The 19377-nt window shown below is 44.9% G+C and overlaps 1 protein-coding gene across 1 annotated transcript in view; it reads left to right on the top strand.

Annotated features, from left to right (window-relative positions):
* Positions 1 to 170: 170 nt before the first annotated feature.
* Positions 171 to 19377, top strand: part of htt (huntingtin) — a 39271-nt gene continuing 20064 nt past the window's right edge. Inside the window, exons 1-13 of the mRNA XM_017237316.3 lie at positions 171 to 332; positions 586 to 843; positions 902 to 1118; positions 1189 to 1318; positions 4011 to 4688; positions 5076 to 5651; positions 8985 to 9296; positions 9350 to 10293; positions 12795 to 13559; positions 14431 to 15066; positions 15166 to 15349; positions 17739 to 18022; positions 18510 to 19031. Of these exons, the coding sequence (XP_017092805.2) occupies positions 259 to 332; positions 586 to 843; positions 902 to 1118; positions 1189 to 1318; positions 4011 to 4688; positions 5076 to 5651; positions 8985 to 9296; positions 9350 to 10293; positions 12795 to 13559; positions 14431 to 15066; positions 15166 to 15349; positions 17739 to 18022; positions 18510 to 19031 (5580 nt within the window). The 5' untranslated portion in view covers positions 171 to 258. The remainder of the gene's footprint in view (positions 333 to 585; positions 844 to 901; positions 1119 to 1188; positions 1319 to 4010; positions 4689 to 5075; positions 5652 to 8984; positions 9297 to 9349; positions 10294 to 12794; positions 13560 to 14430; positions 15067 to 15165; positions 15350 to 17738; positions 18023 to 18509; positions 19032 to 19377) is intronic.

Raw genomic sequence — 19377 nt, 5'->3', positions numbered from 1 at the left:
TATATACTAATATATACTGCTAATATTAAAACATAATCGTTTTTGTATTTAAAATAATAATTCCAATCAACATTGCCAGATTGCATTAAGAGTGTGTATGTTTTTTCACTGTTTCTCAGCACTTATAGCGTGTTATCGATTGCTATCGGGATAGCTACTCATCTCTAGTAACAGCTGATTGAAAAAAACAAAACAGATCCCCTATCAGAAAAATAATAACAAAGAACTAACGCATTGGATGGACTTCAAGTAAAAGAAATGGATAAATCCAGGTTTAGTGCCTACGATAAGTTTATAGGATTCGTGGAGCAACTGCGAAATACAGAATGCAGGTGGGTTTGCTGAGAACAAAGTACTTTATCTTGGAAGGGAACCGGCAACAGTTTGTTGTTTATCCAAAAAATATGTAAATGTTGATAAAATTCCATAGACGTGGCAATTTAGCGTAATATAAAGTTTAATAAGTGGTTCCGTTGATTGGGTTCGCCCTTAAAAGTGTTGTAGCATCACTCTTAATAGGCTGCATCCGTTATGACATCATTTCACATACCTGTTCAATTAGTAATTGTTTCACATTTTCTGCAGCCAAAAGCAAAAGATCGCCTGCTTTCAGCAGATTGCAGAATGCATAATGTCCCCCTCTCTGGCGGGTCACATCAACTATGCGGCCCACTGTGGAACAGCGACCAATGTCCTGCTGCTCTTCTGCGAGGACCTCGACTCTGTGGTGCGGATGAGCGCCGAGGAGAACCTGAATAAGATCTTCCGGGCGCTGGAAAAGACACGAGTCAGCCGGATACTGATGGATCTTTATGGGGAAATCAAAAGGAATGGTAATCAAAGGTAGGACAATTTAGAAACCCAAAAAGAATAAGAAAATTATAAAAAGTATTTCTTCTAGATCCCTGCGGATATGCCTGAACCTGTTTTCCTACTACGCACCGCAAATAAAGGAGAAACACATTAAGTGGTATGCCCTGCGACTCCTCCAGTGCATATCAAACATCTCCCAGCGGAAGGAAACTCTTCTCCAGGAGACACTCTGCGAATTTGTAAAGAGTTTCGGACGCTATCTGCAGCAGGGCCTCAGTGATACAGAGACAGTTAAACTGTTTGATGTGAGTGTTCTTCGATAACCACTCCAAATGCTATTCTTCGATTTATTTACATTTGTGCTTACCCTTGCAGATATTTGTGGATAATATTGGTTCCGATTGTGCGGTGAAACGACGTTGCTCTGCCCAAAATTGCATTAGTCTGATAGAGCATGCACGCAATAGAAGCCTCATGGCCCGACACGGACTCCACAAAGTGATGGGTAAGAGCTGTACGATACCGGAAATGAAGCGCACGAAGAGAATATCGAGAATCACTAGAATATTAAGGAGAAATATCACTTAAAGCAAGAGAAGGCAAGGCGGTTAAAAAAGTCCCTTTGTAGTTTTAAGAAGTTTATGCTCGTTTTAAACTTTATTTTTGTGTAGAGATTTAAGTTAACTAATCCACTATAGTAAGGAAAATCTCTATTATAGCTGTTAGTCATTTAACGCATTCTCGCTCCGAACATGTCCAGCGAAACGCTCTTTATTCTCATCAATAATGAAAGTTGTGTTTAAAAAGCGTGTAACGGCCGAATGCTAAGCCCCACCTTGATCTGCATATATATGGTTAGGCATACTCGCGTAGTTGGCTAAAAAATGTTTTTAATATTCTAAAAAGCCGCAAATCCATGAAAAATACCATTGCAGAATATAAAACCATTGAGTCGCGAACTACGTGAGAGTGGGCAGCGGGGAAAGCTTTTCGGGTCTATCCCAACTAGTATTGTGAATGCAATCACAGTCACTGGTTTGTTTGTCTGTGGTCTGTGGATACTGCTGGGGCAGGAAACAGCAGGCTGGGGCAGGGCCGGGATGCAATGAAGAGGTGGCACAATAAAAGTAACTAGACGGTTGATATAAATTATATTTCTATATTGCTATTGGTTGCCTCTCCCAATCGATGGACGAGCCATGGAATATTGTATTTTTGTTGCGATTTGTTTTGATTTTAGACAACGATACCGGGAAAGTTTTTATTTTAGCATTTGCTGACTGCAGGACTGCAGCAATAACTGCAGCGGCAACAACAAGAGTCATGGCAACGCTAGCCATGTAAAAATGCTTAAAAATTGCAAACACAAATCATTTTTTATTGAATTTTCATGAAAATATTATTGGCAAACATCGAGGCAAAGGTAAATGCACCTTAGTTACAGTTTCAAATGTGTTTTTTGGGTTGAAAATGTATAAAAGTGAAGAATCAAACAATATCGAATCCACTTCATAAGGGTCAGAGCTAATGGAATTCGCAAACTACATATTAAAGTGGCAAGAGCGATCGGGAAAAGTAATTTATTAAAGTTGATTACTTTTTGGCTTTCATGTGGGAAAATTCAAATTGTGACCACACCTAAGCCCATATAAATTAAGCTTCGGCTTGACTTTACCTTTGCTCTTTTCTTGTCCAAATGTTTACCTTCAAATCAACTCCTTCAACTGCGTTTCGGGCCCTCGCCGGCCCCCTCCAGTCGCCTGGTCTTCTAGTCCTGTGTCAACTTTATGCCACTTCTCGGCAAAAGGCACAATGCCAGGCAACTCTTCAGCGCATCCTTATACAGTCTGGCGCCTCTTTTTATGGGCACCCATCATCATAGCATCACAGAAGCAGTACTTGTGCTGCCTGTATCCCGGTATGCCCCAACAAACAGAAGCAGAAGTAAGGCCCTTGGTCCTTAGACCTCTGAGCCCTCGCCCTGCCGCCAACCTCGGCCCTTTCGTTTGTTTGTCTCTGTCCGTAGACGAAATGAAATTTATGCACTTGGACACTTCCATGCAATAATTCATGCGAAATTGAATCAGATATTCATTCCTGTGCAGCTTTAAAGCGGATAATCAACGTTGTAAACAAATGCAAGCGGAACCAGGAACAGGGCTAGGGCCAGGCCCAGGGAGGTGGCAGAGTTTGTGTTGCAAACTGACTGATGCCAAGCTAAACAAAAATGGCAAATTATTTATCATGTCAACTGTAACACCATAAATAGTGCCATTCAAGTGGCTATTCTCTGAGCAGTTTTTCAAAATCTATGTTTCCCCAAATGGGTCAAGATAGGAAGATGGGAATATAGATTGTGGTTTAGTCGCTTAAACTATTTCTTAATTATTAAAAGCTTCTATACTTAGAAGATCAAGCTACATACCTTTTGGGGAGGCTATAAATTGCAGTATTTAAACGTGCCCAGCATGAAATCGATCCCCGCCTCGAACCGCCCCTTTTTTAGGCTCGGAAATTTTGCAGAAAAGTTCTTGCGGCTTCTGCCGCAATTAATTGATACACATGGAAACAGGCCGCAAGTTACGCTTGCAAAGTCACTTGGCTGCCATGAGGGCCATGTAAAAAGTTTCTCCGGCGAGAAGTGTTTTCAATTTTGCGCCCCAAAGGAAGAAAATGAAAACTAATTGAGTAACAAACTTCCAACATGGCGTTTTGTGATTGGTGGCGTATACGTAATGAAACGACAAATAAGTGGAGACAACAAGAACAAGAACTGCGGGAGGTCTAGCTCCCACTCTCCTCCTGTCTGTCGGTCTGTCGGTCGGTCTGTAGGTCTCTACGGCTGTGGGTATGAGTGTGTGCAGAGTCTATAAATATCAGATGGAAAGTTTTCAACGAGATAAATTTAATTGGAGGCAATTTGTTGCAAAACATATGAGGGAAAAGTTGCCAACAGCCCGAAAGAAGTATGAACTGCAATTGGCCGGCCAAGCACAGAAGTGGGTAAAGGTATCGTTGGCATTGGCATTACCAATGGCATGGTATCTGGAACTTGCTTATTGAGCAAATTGGAATTGCCAGCGCACGCTGCGCAAAAAGTTTGAAGAACGTTTTTAATTTGTATCAACAGCAGCCATAAGTTTCTCTCCATTAACTAACTTATCTGAAACACCCTCCTTTTCGCTTTCCCCCCGCAGATCTTCTCCTCTCGGATCAGCAGACCAGCAGTGTGCTTGGGGCCCTGGGACTACTGCGTCTCCTGTTGCCGCTGCTAATACGCGGCCACCATGTCGATGACCAGGAGGATGCCGAGTCCTTGGCCGGCCAGCAGAAGCAGAAACAAAAACAACAGACTTTGACCTCCGACTGCCGGCAAATTATTGAAATTTATGATTATTGTTTGCACCTGCTGAGCACGCAGCCCACCACGAATCACGCCGTCATAAATGCCACACTGGAGGTCATCAATAGCATACTTCAGGCAGTGGATGCGGCGGCCGAGGGCCACAATCCGGGCCAGAGTCTGGGCCAAAGTTTGCGCCAACTGTTGTGCAATCAACAACTGCAGCACAATGAGTATTTGCGGCGAAGGAAATCATTAAAGAATCAAATATTCCAATTGAAAAATTACGAAGTGGCGACAAGTCAACAGCGGCCCAAGGATGAGGATACGGATGAGGATGAGGACGAGGACAAGGCGGATGCAGATCGGGATGGGGCGACGGCAATGCAAATGAAAAAGAATTCAAATGCAAAACTGCAGCAGCCAAAGTGTCAACAACAACGACGCGAGGTCGGCAGTGGGAGCTCGCTGGGAATTAATGCCGGAGAAGATGCCACCACGACCGAGGCATCCAGTTCCGTTGCTGATGAAGGTATGGCAAATAAGGCAGAAAGCAACTCGAGATGGGTTTGGCTCTTGCTACTGCTGATGTGTGTGTGTGGGAGTGTGTGTTGGGGCAGTCATGTGGAAATGTGACATGCTGACAGTGGAACTGGGAACTGGGAGACGGACCAACCAACAGACTACGGATCAGACCGAAATCAAGAAAATTGAGCAATTGCACAGGCAAACCGACACACCCACACACCCCCACACACAATGCACATATGAAAATTATTAGTGCATGCTTTTAGGCGGCACAGGCAGGAACGAGGTCAGGCCAAATTTGCATTTGCCGCCAGCGTATTTCTGCACAAATATTTACACAAATTATATGGCTAACTTTCTCTCTCCCCTCCTCTCTCTATAATATCTGCAGCAGTGGCGAAAGGGCAGCGCAGCCACATTAGGAATGCCGCACGCAGCATCAGCGAATGCGTCGCCATGGACGAGGATAGGCCGGGGCAAGGACAACAGCACGATGACGACGACGACGACGACGAGGATGATGACATGGAGCTGTTGAGTGCCGAGTGTGATGACTTTACAAGCCTGTCGCAACTAAATGAACAACAACAGTCGCTGTCAGCGACATTGAAATTGCCCGGAACATCTGCAGCAGCAACAATGGCAACAAAAATAACCGCCTCGCAGGACGATAAACTGATTGATGTGGATGCCGATGTCGCGGGGCTGTCTAAACCGCAGCATCAGTCTTCTCTGCAGAATCTGCTCGCTGGCAGCGATGACAAATCCCAGCATTTGAGTGACATCGACAATGAATCTTTCAACAGCATTGATTTCGAAGCCGAAATCACAATTGCTGGCAGCAAAGAGCAGCAACAGCAACAGCAGCAGCAGGAGTCCCAACATTCAACAGAGGATCCCGGCGAGTCAGGGGAAGCAACAGGAATCAGCACATTCTTCAACAATCTGCTGTCGCATTCCAATGCAGGTGAGCCATGAAGCTGACTACTATAACTATGACTACGTTGCATAACCTGGGAAAATATTTCATTAGCAAAGTTCAAAGTCAGCGCAGCAAGTGGAAAACTATTTCCATTCGATTTTATTGCATTTCACGGTCTACCGCAGTCGCAGCCAAATAGAATTTTCCCAGCAATGACTTTCGCCTTTGTTTTTCATGATTCTTTTGTTTTTTGTTAAATTATACATCTATTTTTTTGTAAGTATTTATTTTTTGTTTTTTTGGAAAACAATTCTACATTTATTTGCAATATTCGGGCATTGGAAATATTTGCATAATTGCGGCAGAAGTACAGACGTGCTTCGGTGGCAACCGGTGCTCGATTGCCGATTGCATTTGCGATTTAATGAAGCGTAATTGCCGTTGCCATTGCAGCAGCCCCGCGGCAGTCGAGTCGAAATTAGACAATTCGTGCACAAGACCAGCCAAGTGGTTTCAACTTGGTTGTTGACATCCTCGGAGCACAACTCCCCGGAGATTTTAATGGTATTTGCTAAGGTTCCATTGCATATTGATTGCTTGCCAAGAGCCAAGAGCCCCTCTCGTCCTTGATATCATTTATTTTAATATTTAAATCGTTTAGCATTGCGACTTAATGAAATAATCTTAATGTTAAGAGCGCAAGCCAAACGCATATAAGTATGCCACACTTTTCCCCTGACCCATAAACAGGGCTGCCAGGACGTAAGGATATCAGACACGATGCCAGACCCATGTCCTGTCGTTAGTTAGTGCGCGGGGGTGGAGGCTAGTAATAAACAAAGGAAATGTACTGCACTGAGCCGGAAGTACTAATTAAGCGAATGAGTTGTGGGCGGAGCAGCGGCGAATCCTGGTGAGGGAAAAAAAGACAACTATCCGGGCTGGCGGTGCAGGGCTGGAGGGGTGCATATAAAAACCCACATCCACTTGACGTAAATGTTGGGCTTAAATCCGGCATTTCTTGTAAATGTGTCCGTGAGGCTGTGTGTAATGTTGGGGTGTAGGGGTGTGCGAGTGGATGCGGATTAAGCTTGAAACATGGCAATGCATTTGCTGTGCGATGGCCCCAAAACTCAACCCACGTCCTCCGCCAACCTCATTGCTGGTTTTCTTGTGCCGGGACTGCCACTTGGCCAAAGCATCACACTGCAAGTTGGCAACAAAGTGGTTAAGACAAATGGGTTACGTGATAAAATGCGGTTACTCAAATTGCATGTATGCAAGCTTACATGTTGTGTCACAGTGTTCGTGTGCACACTCCTCTACGTGAGTGTGTGTGTCTGTATGAGTATATTTAGCATGGCCAGGGCAGAGGAGTCAGCCAGGAGGGTCGCAGGAAGAGGAGAGCCAGCCATCAGTTGCTGCACTTTGGCTGGTTCGCGTTTAGCTGTTTTTATTTTCATTGTTGTTGTTGTTGTTGTTACCATCGCCTCCTGATGATATTGTTTTTTTTTCGTCCTTTATTTCTGGGCCGCTGTTGTTATTGTTATTGTTGGAGTTGTTGTTGTTGTGCACTTATGCGCTATCAGCCTTTTTTGCGCTGCTTAGCTTGTCCGTCCGCGATAGTTATTGCCGGTTGTTGTTGTTATTTTTGTATTTTTTTTATAAATATATGGAAAGTCCTATGTCTGTATATGTGTGGGTATATGTATATCTGGGCTGTATGCAGCCGCTCATCTTCATCTAGGGTAGAGCCTTGACGATTAGTATACTCTTCCTAGCCATACATACTTTGACTATCATCCATTTCTATATATTTTATTTAAATAATTAATTATTAGCAGAAAAGCTCATTGCCTAATAAGTAGGTTATATTTTATTATTTTAATCCTCTTACTATATAATCCTCTTTTTCTATCTTTTAAAATCTAAATCCCTATATACTTTTTTATATTTATTGGTATAATGACCATATATAATCCACATATATTTTATAAATATTAAAGACAAACTAGAGCATTTAGTCGCAGACTTCCACCTACTAGCTTATCCCCCCATTTTCATAAACAATTTTTTTCCTTCCCTTGTTCTTGCCACAGTTCCTTTTTTGTCCTCTCAAAACTTATCCATATGTATCAGGAGCCGTAAAAAAAACATTTGCATGTATGGCAGTAAGCGCGGAGGTTTTCCGTCTGTGTCCCGGGCATAAAGTAGAAACCATGAGACACACTCTCCGCGGGTTTTCCAACCGGAGCAGCAGCAGGAGAAGACCCTAACCGTGGCACTGCGTTTTCCGCCTCTGCCATCGCGTTTCCTACGCGGTTTCCAGTGTCGTCTAGTTTGGGGTTTTGTTGCCTTCGTTGCAGATTCGCTTCAAAGTTTTATTTTCCATTTTTTTCCCCATGGCTGAGGTTTTTTTTTTGTTTTCGTTTTCATCGAGATTTTTAAAATACAAACAAAAAATGAACTGAACAGAAATTGCAGAGCTGTTGGTGTTTTCACTTTTATGGAGGCGAAGCTATTAAAACATAAAATGGCAGGCGACTCCCCCTATGATCCGCCCACGAACAGCATAATTACAGACGAGTATATGAGCATGAAAGTTCCATAAAACTGCAGTCAAAGCTCCCTGATTTTGGGTTTCTTTTACGAGCGCAGCGTTTTCACTAATTTGAAGTCAATTTCGGGAAATGCAGATTGAATGGTGTTCCCCATAGAACATACGAGGATAAGCTCCACTAGATAGGATGCTCGGGTTGCGGGCTATCCCCTTTAAAGGATACATGCGAGCACTTTGACCATAAAGTGCTCCGCTCCTTCCGCTGGCCGCACTCGGAATCGTGGTTGCTCTTATTTTTACTGCGCTCGCATGCGGCCGGAACATCCATTAGACCAATAACAACAGAAACAGAAGCAATAATAGAAACAACAATAATAGAATAAAACATGGAAAGCCACAACAAGTGCATCTAAAAGATGCAGCCATTTTTAACCCACTTAAGTGGTCAGTGAGGAAGCGAGTAGCAGCACTGCTATTTACTTTCCATTGCACTGAAGTTTTCAATTAATTTTCAATACAAGGGCTGGTACTTGGTACTGGAAAGTTTCGCCGGCGGCGGCCAGCTAATAAAACAACACAAAAAGCATCTATAGCAAATAGTTTAGCTTGTTTCGGGCAGAAGGATGTGTGTCCCCCACACCACCCACTAACCGCCCAACTTGATTGCAAACAAAGTTTGCTGCGATAGACGAATGTGCCTGGTAATTGGCGTCTGGCTGCCGCAAATTAGCCAACGCCATTGCCGGCATTAGTGTCAAGACAAGTTATCTGGAGGGCTCTGAACCGGGCGCACTAACTCCTGGGCTTTCTGCTTCCAGCTTCCGACTCGGTCACTAAGCTCTTTCGTCCATCAAGCGGCTCTAAGTCCACGCCCTCCAAGTCTGCTCCCCCGGCGGACAAGTCGGATGCCATATCCACGGCTTCGCTCACGCTCTCGCTGAGCTCCTTGGCCAGCAGCAGCAACTTGGAACCGCCGGAGCGGCAAGCCTTGATTGTAGAGACGCCCACACCGGTGGAGGACTCCTGCTCGATGACCGCCTCCCACACCGCCTCCACGGCCCTCATGATGGATGCTCCGGCAGCTGTGTCTCCTAAGCCCGAAACACCACAACTAAGGACTACGCCCCACGGTGAGTCGCTTGCTCCACGTAGGAGCCACTAAATAAGTATTTTATCCCTTCAGCTAATCCCTTTCTGGTGGAGAATTCGCCGCTTCGTCAGACGGTGGTGGGACGTGCGCTGATCAGCGTGAAAATTGGCAGCATCATGGAGCAGCCTCTGGTCTATTACACGGCTCGTCTGGTGGCAGCCCGTTTCCTGCTAAGCGGACAGTCTGGAGCCAGTGGACTGCAGTCGGACAGTGTCAGCAGGGTTTCCATCAAGAGCCTCTCTCTTTCGGTCATCGCCCAGTGTGTCCGTCTCACTCCCCGAGTACTCCAACTCTGCTTAGAGATCTGTGAGGAAGAGCTGGAGCTCCTGGAGGAGGTCCTTTCGCAACCCGGCAGTGGCGATAGCACCCAGGTGTCTAGTCCCCAAAGCAGCGAGAACTCCCAAGTAAGTGGAGGGGCAAAACCACCAGAGACTCCCCTCATCCAAACAGAATTAGAGGAGAGTATGCTCTTGCTGGACATTAAGGATGATCACTTTGGGCCAAGCACTTGTCCAGTTTACTTGCAACAATCAACGCCCGTTCTAAGTCGCAGTGCAGATGCCACTGTTCTCCAAAGACAGCTCGGTGGTGGAGACAGTTCCACTCCAAAGAATATTCACAAAAAAGCCAACGAGGAGAAGCTATCCAAGTCGGAGATCATTGGCAGCTCTTTTCGACCCACTGTGGCAGCGGAGGATGTGCCTCCTTCAAGCCTGCCCCCGCGTCCTCCCAAACGAACAAAGTCGACGCGCAATCGCACGGGCCCTGTTGGAGGGACCTCTCCCATGGGAAGGCCTCAAAGTTCTGGCAGCCAGAGGCTATCTGATATTCTACTATTCCACGACCACTGTGATCCTATCCTGCGAGGCGGTGTCCAGCAGGTGGTGGGGAATTTCCTGCAGGCCACCGGAGCTGGACTTTCTCTGGAGCTGCAGCCGAGTCTAGGCTTGCAGCACTTGTTGGCCATTTTGCTGAAGGTAAGTGTGGAATACCTTATTTTTTCAGAACATTTTCCTTGATCTGCCAGCGCTTGTTTAATGGTAAGCTACATTATAGTACATGATTGTTAACCCGCTTTTTATACCCTTGGAGGGTATTATAATTTTGGTCAAAAGTAGACATCTTCGACTCTATAAAGTATATATATACTCGATTAGGATCAACACATAATAAATAATATGACATAATACGAAAATAATGCAAAAACCCCAATGGGAAAACCCCATTTTCAGGGGATCAGGGGATCACGAAAAATGGACAAAAAATCTAAAAATATATTTCGTCTCAGGATTTTGATGCAGAATGGTGGAGAATTGATCCACAAATCGTTTAAGGTACTCCGCTTGAGGATCGGATGAGAATTGGGGAAGATATAGTCAACACTGTGGGCCATATAGGGGAAAACCCCATTTTCAGGGGATCTGTCAGGAAAAATGGACAAAAAATCTGAAAAATATTTTATCTCAGGATTTTGATGCAGGATGGTGGAGAATTGATCCACAAATCGTTTAAGGTACTCCACTTGAGAATCGGATCAGAATTGAGGAAGATATAGCCATCGCAGTGGGCCCCATAGGGCAAAACCCAATTTTCAGGGGATGGGTCAGGAAAAATGGACAAAAAATCTGAAAAATATTTTGTATCAGGATTTTGATGCAGATTGGAGGAGAATCGATATAGAAATCGTTTTAAACACTCCGCTTGAGAATCGGATGAGAATTGGGGAAGATATAGCCATCGCTGTGGGCCCTATAGGGGAAAACTCCATTTTCAGGGGGGAGATGAGTCAGGAAAAATGGACAAAAAATTGAAAAAATATTTTATCTCAGGATTTTGATGCAGGATGGTGGAGAATTAATCCACAAACCGTTAAAGGTACTCCGCTTGAGGATCGTATGAGAATTGGGCAAGATATAGGTATCCTTTATTATCCCTTTATACAAAAATTCTAATAAGGATCGAGCTACTATATGCGATAATTGCGATAAATATCCAATCCTAACCGCGAGGTTATTTTACTTCGGTTCCGGTGGAAGTTAGCTTTCCTTTTTTTGTTAGTAATAAGTCTATACGAGACTGTCTGGCTTCATATATATAGAGTGTAACCCGCCCATTATACTCCAGGTGTGTAAGCTAAAACATTATTTAAAATATTTCCATAAAGTGATAGTTTTTAGATAGAAAATACATACACTTTGCTCAATGCTTGGCTATTACTTAAAGTATAGTCTTCTTAAATGGTGGGTTTAATATTCCTAGGGCATTTCAAGTACACCATACCCAGATTATTAGGTGTCAGTAGCGCAGAGTTAGCCCTTCATTCCCCCTTTCCCCTCTGTGCAAACATTCTATATCTATAAATATGTGCCCCCACCTTTTCGTTGTACTTTTTTCTATGTTAAACCATCAAGCCAACATATTTTAACACATCAATGCAAACACACACGGGCACGGACACGGACACGTGTCCCTATCAATGGTGGCTGCCTTTTGAATATTTTCCAGCACCAGCACCAGCACCAGCACTAGCCCCAGTCCCAGCATCAGCTCCACTTGCACTTCCATCTCCCAGTTGCAGTCAGAGCTTAGCCGAAGGCATTTTATGTGTGGTTGGTTGTTTTTCATTTGAAAATAAGAAAGAAAATTCTTATCGCCTTCGCAATGTGCAAGTGCAAATGCCCCTAAAGGGAGAAGCGCATCCGTTGCCATCTCAGCTTGCTAGCTGCTTTCCATACCCCTTTCCCTGCTCCGGATGGAGGGATGGGGGATGTGCGCATAAGTTGCACATTGATTTCTGTCTGGGGATTGGCCGTGGCAGTAAGTTGGGGCTCCGGTGCGGGTTGGTTTCTTATTGAATTCAATAATTTAGTGGCCAGCGCCGAACATTTAAATTGCTGCCGGCTATGCTGGCCTCCCCAAAAGTGCAATTTGATTATGCAATGTTGTTGCAGCGAGAATGGCATGAGGACGCAACGACGAACTACAGACGACAACCCGACGTGCTAGCTGAAAATCACATTAGAAGCCTTCTACATAATGGCTGCAAATCCGTCTCAATGGCACTTGCCAGCATACAGAAATTGGAGTCAAAAAAGTGGCCAGAGCCCACCAGTACATAGATAGTGGAGGATCTTCCCCAGAGCAGGCCAAGCCAGGGCCAAAGGCAAAGCAACTTTGATAACAATAGCCCTTTTGGCAGGGTCTGGAGCAAGGAAAAGCTTGTTAGGGATTCGTTAAAAATGCACACACTCTCAGATGAATGCCCGGATGGAAAGGAGGAGATGCCAGAGAGCTGGCCACTGTGTGATTGTGGAAAAGTTTTTGCTTGTGCAAACAATAAAACACAAATTCGCTTAGCCCGACCAAGTCTCGTTTTGGCCGAGCCAACTCGAATCGCCTTATGCCTGTTCTTGAGATCCTGTATAAAGAAATTTAGCCGAAAAGTTTCTCACTCCTTTCCTCCTCACTCTTATTGCAGGGCTTTGAGGACGAGATCCATACAGTGGTTATACAAGCGTTGAATGCATTCGATAAGATATTTCCGCATGTGGTGTCCAAATATTTGACAGAGCCGCCATGTCATTATCATGCTCATCAGGAGCAGCAGCAACAGAGGCTGGACCGACAGGATCAGGAGGAGCAGCAGGAGACGGACCTGCAGCGACATTCAAGTGGACAACAAAAGCGTCCGGGCCAGGCGCAAACATTTGGCCAACAAACTTTTGCAAAGGACCAGGATAATGCCTTAAGCAGTCAACGGCAGCAACAAAGGCGTCCTAACGATGCCGGGACATGTGCCAAGACCTCTTCCATGGCCACTGATAATGATGAGCTACTGACTGCTCTTTTGAATGATTTCCAATTGCAATCGACTGGCATCCAGCAGCAGCAGCAAGAGCAAAAGTCTAAAAAAAATAATGACAACAGAAGCGGTACTGGTAGTGGGCAGTTTGGTAATGAGAGCGACCCGTCGTTCAGGGTTTGTGTGTTTGCCATCTCGCCCAAATTGCTCTTGAGCAAACTTCGGTTGTGCCATCACAATAAATATTGGCTGGTCCAGAATAAATACGCCGAAGTTATTTCGAATTTAAATTACGTGCTGCTGCGGTCGTACTACGCAAATTTTCATCCTTGCTGCAACAAGACCAACATTCGACTGGGGCAGGAACAACAGTCGTCCAAGGATGCCTGCCTGGATGCTGGCCAGGATGCGGAGGGCGAGGACATTGTCTGCACTTATGAGGTAAGCAGCTAAATCGTCTTATTACAGCCGGGCCCTGTGGCAGTCCGCCGCTCGCCAGCTTGTTTATTGTGCAGATTATTTTACGAGTGTGTTTTCGCCTCTCCTCGAAAGCAATTCGAGTCCTGCTCCTCTGACAACTCTTATTGAACATTTGTGCACTCAAGTGTGTGGCCGGGCTCTTTGTGCATTCTGCAGGAGACTGTGAAGCGCATCCCACGGAATGCCGGATACCGAATGCCGAATACCGACTGACTGACGGAATGACGGGCTGGCTGACAGCTCTCGCTCGGGGGGCCTTCTGGGTTGTCAGGGTTTTTGCGGCGCTCGCATATATATTTGTTTATTTATTATTTTGACAAAGCTAAGCAATTTGCTAAATGGCACAGTGAAGAGGAGCGTACGTACGTACGTACATCAACTTGAGAAAGGAGTCGGCAAACAATCGAGAAATACGATTGACGGATCAAACTGAATTCGAATACCAAAGTAATGTAAAAGCACGGAAAGAGCTTAACTGGCAGGCTCTCCCCATCAATTGATTCAGATTCGAATCGTAGTTGCAATTATGGTTGTCTATGAGCACACAAAGTTTAGCGTTTGCTCCGCGGAATCTTTAACAGGCCTACACTCGAAAAATAGTTCGAATACAAGTCTGAAAACTTCCAAGTCTTGAATACCTTTACCTATATTTTCTAACTTAAACCTTCTGGAATATCCTTCGAGTGTGGCTGGGGGCCCACGGAAAATCAACAAGCCAAACCGCATCTGCACGGCCAACCGATACTGCCAAACTGCATAATGAAAACTTGGCTCACTTTTTGATTTACAACGTGCCGTCAACTAACTCAAAAACACTTTGCTCTCCTCGCAGGCACAGTTCCTGGCTGAACTTTTGCATCTGCTCGGCGACGATGATGCGCGGGTGCGAGAGCACGCCGCCTGCTGTCTTTGCCGCTTTATAATGCAAACGGCGCGCCAGGAGCAGCCACCATCGTCGTCATCGTCATCGTCTTTGGCCAAGGATGTACCAGAAGATGGAGGAGTCGAAATCGATGGCAACAACGACAGCGTGGAAACTCAACAAACTAATTTCAATTTGCTGTGGGATTTTTTCGACTATCGCATATTTGGCAGCATGTCCGTGACGTTGCGTAATTTATTCCGGGCCAGTTCGACGATTGTGCCGCCGCTGGCTGAGCTGGATGCACTGCCCTCCTTTGCCGGTCCGGACTCAGGCAGCACGTCCCTCCTGTCGATGGGCGGCCCATCATCGGCATCCTCGATCTCTGGCTCAGCCTCGGCCTCCGCCTTCTCAAGTGCCACGTCGGCAGCGGCAGCGTCAGCCTTCGCGGCGTCGGCCTACTTCGATGGCAGCTACGGAATTGGCATCGCCGAGGGGCATGTTTTTGCCGCACAACGCCACATCGGGCAGGAGGAAAAAGTTTTGGCCAAAGTTTTGTATCGCTTGACAAATAAATTGATGACGCTGAATGATAAAAATTTGCAGGTAAATATTTGTGTGCCAGCCAGCCACCAATCGAAATCAACTGTATCGATTCGAGGCTCAAGCTCATGCCATTTCCATCGGTGTCATTTCCCCTTACAGCTCGGCATAATATACGCCCTGCGACTCCTGCTGAGGCACTTCAATTTCGTGGACTATCAACAGGCCTGGCTGGAATTCAATTTCGTCGAAATTTGCATCAGCTATGCCTACTACAATAATGCAACAGCTGCGGACCTCAGCTGCCAGAACGATTTGATTGATGTATTGGGCAAATTAATGGCAGGTAAGTGGGTCAGCGATGGCTAAACGGGCGGGAGGATGTATCCTTGCAGGCCCCTAAATATTTTAATATTAATATTGGCTGGAATGCACATCCACATCGCCGACGAGCTTGTTGATTTGTCTTGCGAGCCTGACTGCGTTTCCGATATTTCCGATTTGCGGAGAAAATAATTGAAAAGGGTCGGTCGGGCGCTGGCTGGTATCCGATTTGCGGCTCGTTTGGCTAATTTAATTTAAGAGAAATTACAAAAACTGTAATTTTTAGCCTCAGACTGCATATTTAATTGCATTATTGTGTAATGAATGCTGTGGAAACGTTTGCATAAATCATTTTAATTAATTGTTTGTCATTAAATAGATTTGCATAAATATTTTCATGCCGCGGTGTAAGGGCCCGGGCAGGGTATATGTATGTTGTTTTTAAATTTAATAAAGAACGGCGAGAAATTAGCTTTAATTTTTTTTTCTAACTAAAAGTTAAAAAACAAACATATACTCTTAAATGAGATACACCTACGCCCATCTGCCAGGAGATAATCACCTTCCTGGCATTAAATTTCCGCTTTGAATTGAATAAAATATAAATTAATGATATGAAACTTTTTTTTGCACAATGTAAAAGCCAAACTTATTATTTTAATAATTTTTCATGGCACCATTTACAAAGTGCGGCTAAAAAAGTTCAACAGCTAAAATAACAGGGAGAACACCGGCAGCAGTAATGCAAATAGTTCGCTAATAAACATTTCAATTCAATTTGCAAAAATGTTTACATCACGGGGCAAAAAAACACAAAAGGGAAAACCAACCTTCAACTCAATTTCATTAGTGCATTTCACACGACCGCCAAATACCGACCGGACTCCCTTCGACATGCATTAGGATGCCATAAATTCGGGCGAGGGGCTATAGCTATGGCTATGGCGACAGGCTCTCTATTATTTATCATGCCAGCCGCGTATTTGCTATGCGCTAATGTAATCCACCATAATCAAAAAGTAATTAAATTATTAATAAACCATTAAATGTTAAACAATTTCTGTGCTAGTGGCGCCAGCTGTCCCCTTTCCAAGTCGCACTACAATTTGCATATCCAGCACTCCACATTCAACAATTTAATATTTAAGCCGTGAGTGTGTGTTTTTGCAGTCGCGTGTATGTCCTGGCGTATCTGGACATCGATTTGAAAACAAAATCGCCAAATGCTTTCCGACATTCTCGCGTGCGCTTCATGATAAGTTTTGACAGTTGCCAAAATGTATGCAAATAGTTTTCGATTCGGGGCCCAGAACCCAAAACAAACATCCCATGAAAATCCTTTAATTGCTGCCTCAGTAATTCCGAGTTAACCTATGGCTTAAAGCATGGACCACCTGCAATGCCATTGTTGGCCAGGCTGCATATTAAAACATGGCCGAGCCTTTGAAATATTGTTTAATTTGGTCATGGCTTGTATGGCCTGATAATTGGATCCATTTTAAGCTCAATTGTTGGGCTCTATTCATTAATCATAAGCTTTTCTAGACTTAATTAGAAGTAATGTATGTTAACTGCTTGGGGGAGTCATTCATCAAAATTGCCGTGCATGTTTGGAGCTTTCAATAAAGTGAGATTCCATCTACTTACCTTTCGTGAGGACTGCCAATCGAACGTTGACCTGGCGCCAGTATAGAAAAGAATAAAACCGAACAACAAAAAACTTAAATGCAGTTGAAATGGCCGATAAATAAATATAAATCGGTAGCGGAAGAACGGCGTCGTCTCGCTGCAATTGTGCGCGATTTTCAATTAATTAGCAAATGTAATGCGAACTGGTATCGAGGGCCGCCGGCTGGCCTCCCGAAGGGGTTCTCTCAATGGCTCCCTTAACACTTAATTTTTATAAATATTTATGCGCATTCAATTTAATTTATTTGTAAATAGCATTTTTTTCAACGGCGTTTCCTTTGCCACTACAAATATATGTATACAAATTTATATTGCTTATTGCCGCTGTGCATTGTTGACATATAAATTGAAATGTTGCATGCCTCACACAGATACCCATACACATCCGCGGGAATGCCACACACGCACATATTAATTAATGCATATAAATCATAGCATACTTTGAAGCGTTTTCCGCTTGTTACCTATGCATTTTTTTCGTGCTTTATTTCCACATTATTTTATGCTGCCCTCTGTGTGGAAGCTCTGTAGGAATGCCATTGAATCGTGCATTTTTCAATTGCAAATCCATTAATGCGTTTTTAATTTTGTGAGCTGCAATTACGCGGCATTTGTATAATTTTAAGTGCTCGTTTGCATTTTAACACAATTAGCCCAGCCGGGATCACTTAATTTGCCATTAATACGGCTTAAATCCCGTATTCATTCATCTATCCGACCAGGTGCCATGTTGAGCTCCGGATCACCGAATGCCACACACTTGGACTTTCTGCTGCGTCACAGCGTCAAGATGCTGAACATCTACTTCCACCTGGTCACCAATCAGCGCCCACCCACAGTGGCCCACTCTGCCAGCTCCAAGGCACCCAAGAGCGAGCTCTTCACCCTGAGCAGCGGCGGACGGGAGACGCCGGGGGCATCGCTCCAGGCTCTGGGTTACTTTGCTGGCGATTACGTTTACATGAAACTTTACAACATTTTAAGAGGTGCTAATGACAGCTACAAGGTAAGTCGCGCCACGGACTCGCTGATTCGCAGTGCGAGCAACCGCCATTAAGTCGCTGGTGGTTGCCGGGTGCTTGTGTTGGTGGTGCCGAAATGGCAAAAGTTGCGCGGCACGTGCACTGAGATTTGGCAGGATCCCGCAGAGCTTCAGCTCCAACTCCAGAACCAGAACCAGAACACCAACCAGGACCAGGACCATCTCCTTCTCCTGCTGCACGTACAACGCAATGCAACGTTTTATATGCAACACTTTCGGGCTGTGCCGCAGCAATGGCAATGAGTTGTAAAAATTCAGCCCGCGACGAAATGCAGCCAGCGTAGCATCTTCACTTGACTTTTGCCACTGGCAGCTCAAACACAAACTTCTCCCCAGCTGACTGACTTAATGCCCGAGTTGCATTAGCACTCGCCCATCCCATTCAATCCCACTTCACACCCACCATCCACCATCAACAAACTAAGCAACTCGTTCGCTTTTCTTTCCACAGATAACCATAAATCACGAGGCCGGCAGCTTATTAATTTGTCTCTTGAAGACCTCCCTGAACGCACTGAGCCTCTGCCTGGAGGCCACGCCGAGCGCCTCCCCGCCGGAGCTAAAATTAATCGAAGAAATTCTCCACTATTTGACCAAACTCATAAATTATGCACCCGCCGAGTGCGTTGCATGTCTGCGGCAACTGCTGAAATATTTATTCGGCCAAAATTATGCCAGCCAAGTGGTGGTGCAGCCGGCCGATGGCGATGTCGATGGCCAGGACTCTGCCTTCGTGCGTCCCTACTTTGCGGCCAAGGGCAGGGGTCATGGCGCCGGCTCCACATTGTTGCCAACCATAAATTCAAAACTCCGGGCAGGAGCCGGGGCAGGAGGTGGGCAACCAATTGATACTGGCCCACTCCAGGCCCTGGGTTTGCTCTTTGTCCAAGGCCTCCAGCCACCTGCTCCGCCCGCGGGCGACTGCGCTCGGCTTATAAAGCTATTTGAGCCTTTGGTCATCTACTGTCTGACGGTGAGTACACTTTTGTTAAAAGGGGGATACTAATAACAGATATTTATAATCCAAAATCATGGATACATCTCTACTTAAAACATCTATAAAATATTACTAGGAGATATCATTAAATCCTTCATTAAAACTAGACTTAATATCTAAAATAGTATGAAACATTAAATTATTTCGATGAGTGTAGAGAACCCACCGATGGCTAATTAATTTTAGTTGTAGCCAATTTGTTTGATTAAAAATGCAGAGACACGAATACTACCCGTTCCTGAAGAGTGGCCTTTAATCTTTTACGTGTGTGGAGTTTATGTGAGGGGCTTCAGAGTGCATCCATTGATATTTTATTAATGGC

Source organism: Drosophila bipectinata, chromosome 3R, assembly GCF_030179905.1.
Source record: "Drosophila bipectinata strain 14024-0381.07 chromosome 3R, DbipHiC1v2, whole genome shotgun sequence".
NCBI lineage: Eukaryota > Metazoa > Arthropoda > Insecta > Diptera > Drosophilidae > Drosophila > Drosophila bipectinata.
This window is presented reverse-complemented; position numbering and strand designations above follow the sequence as displayed.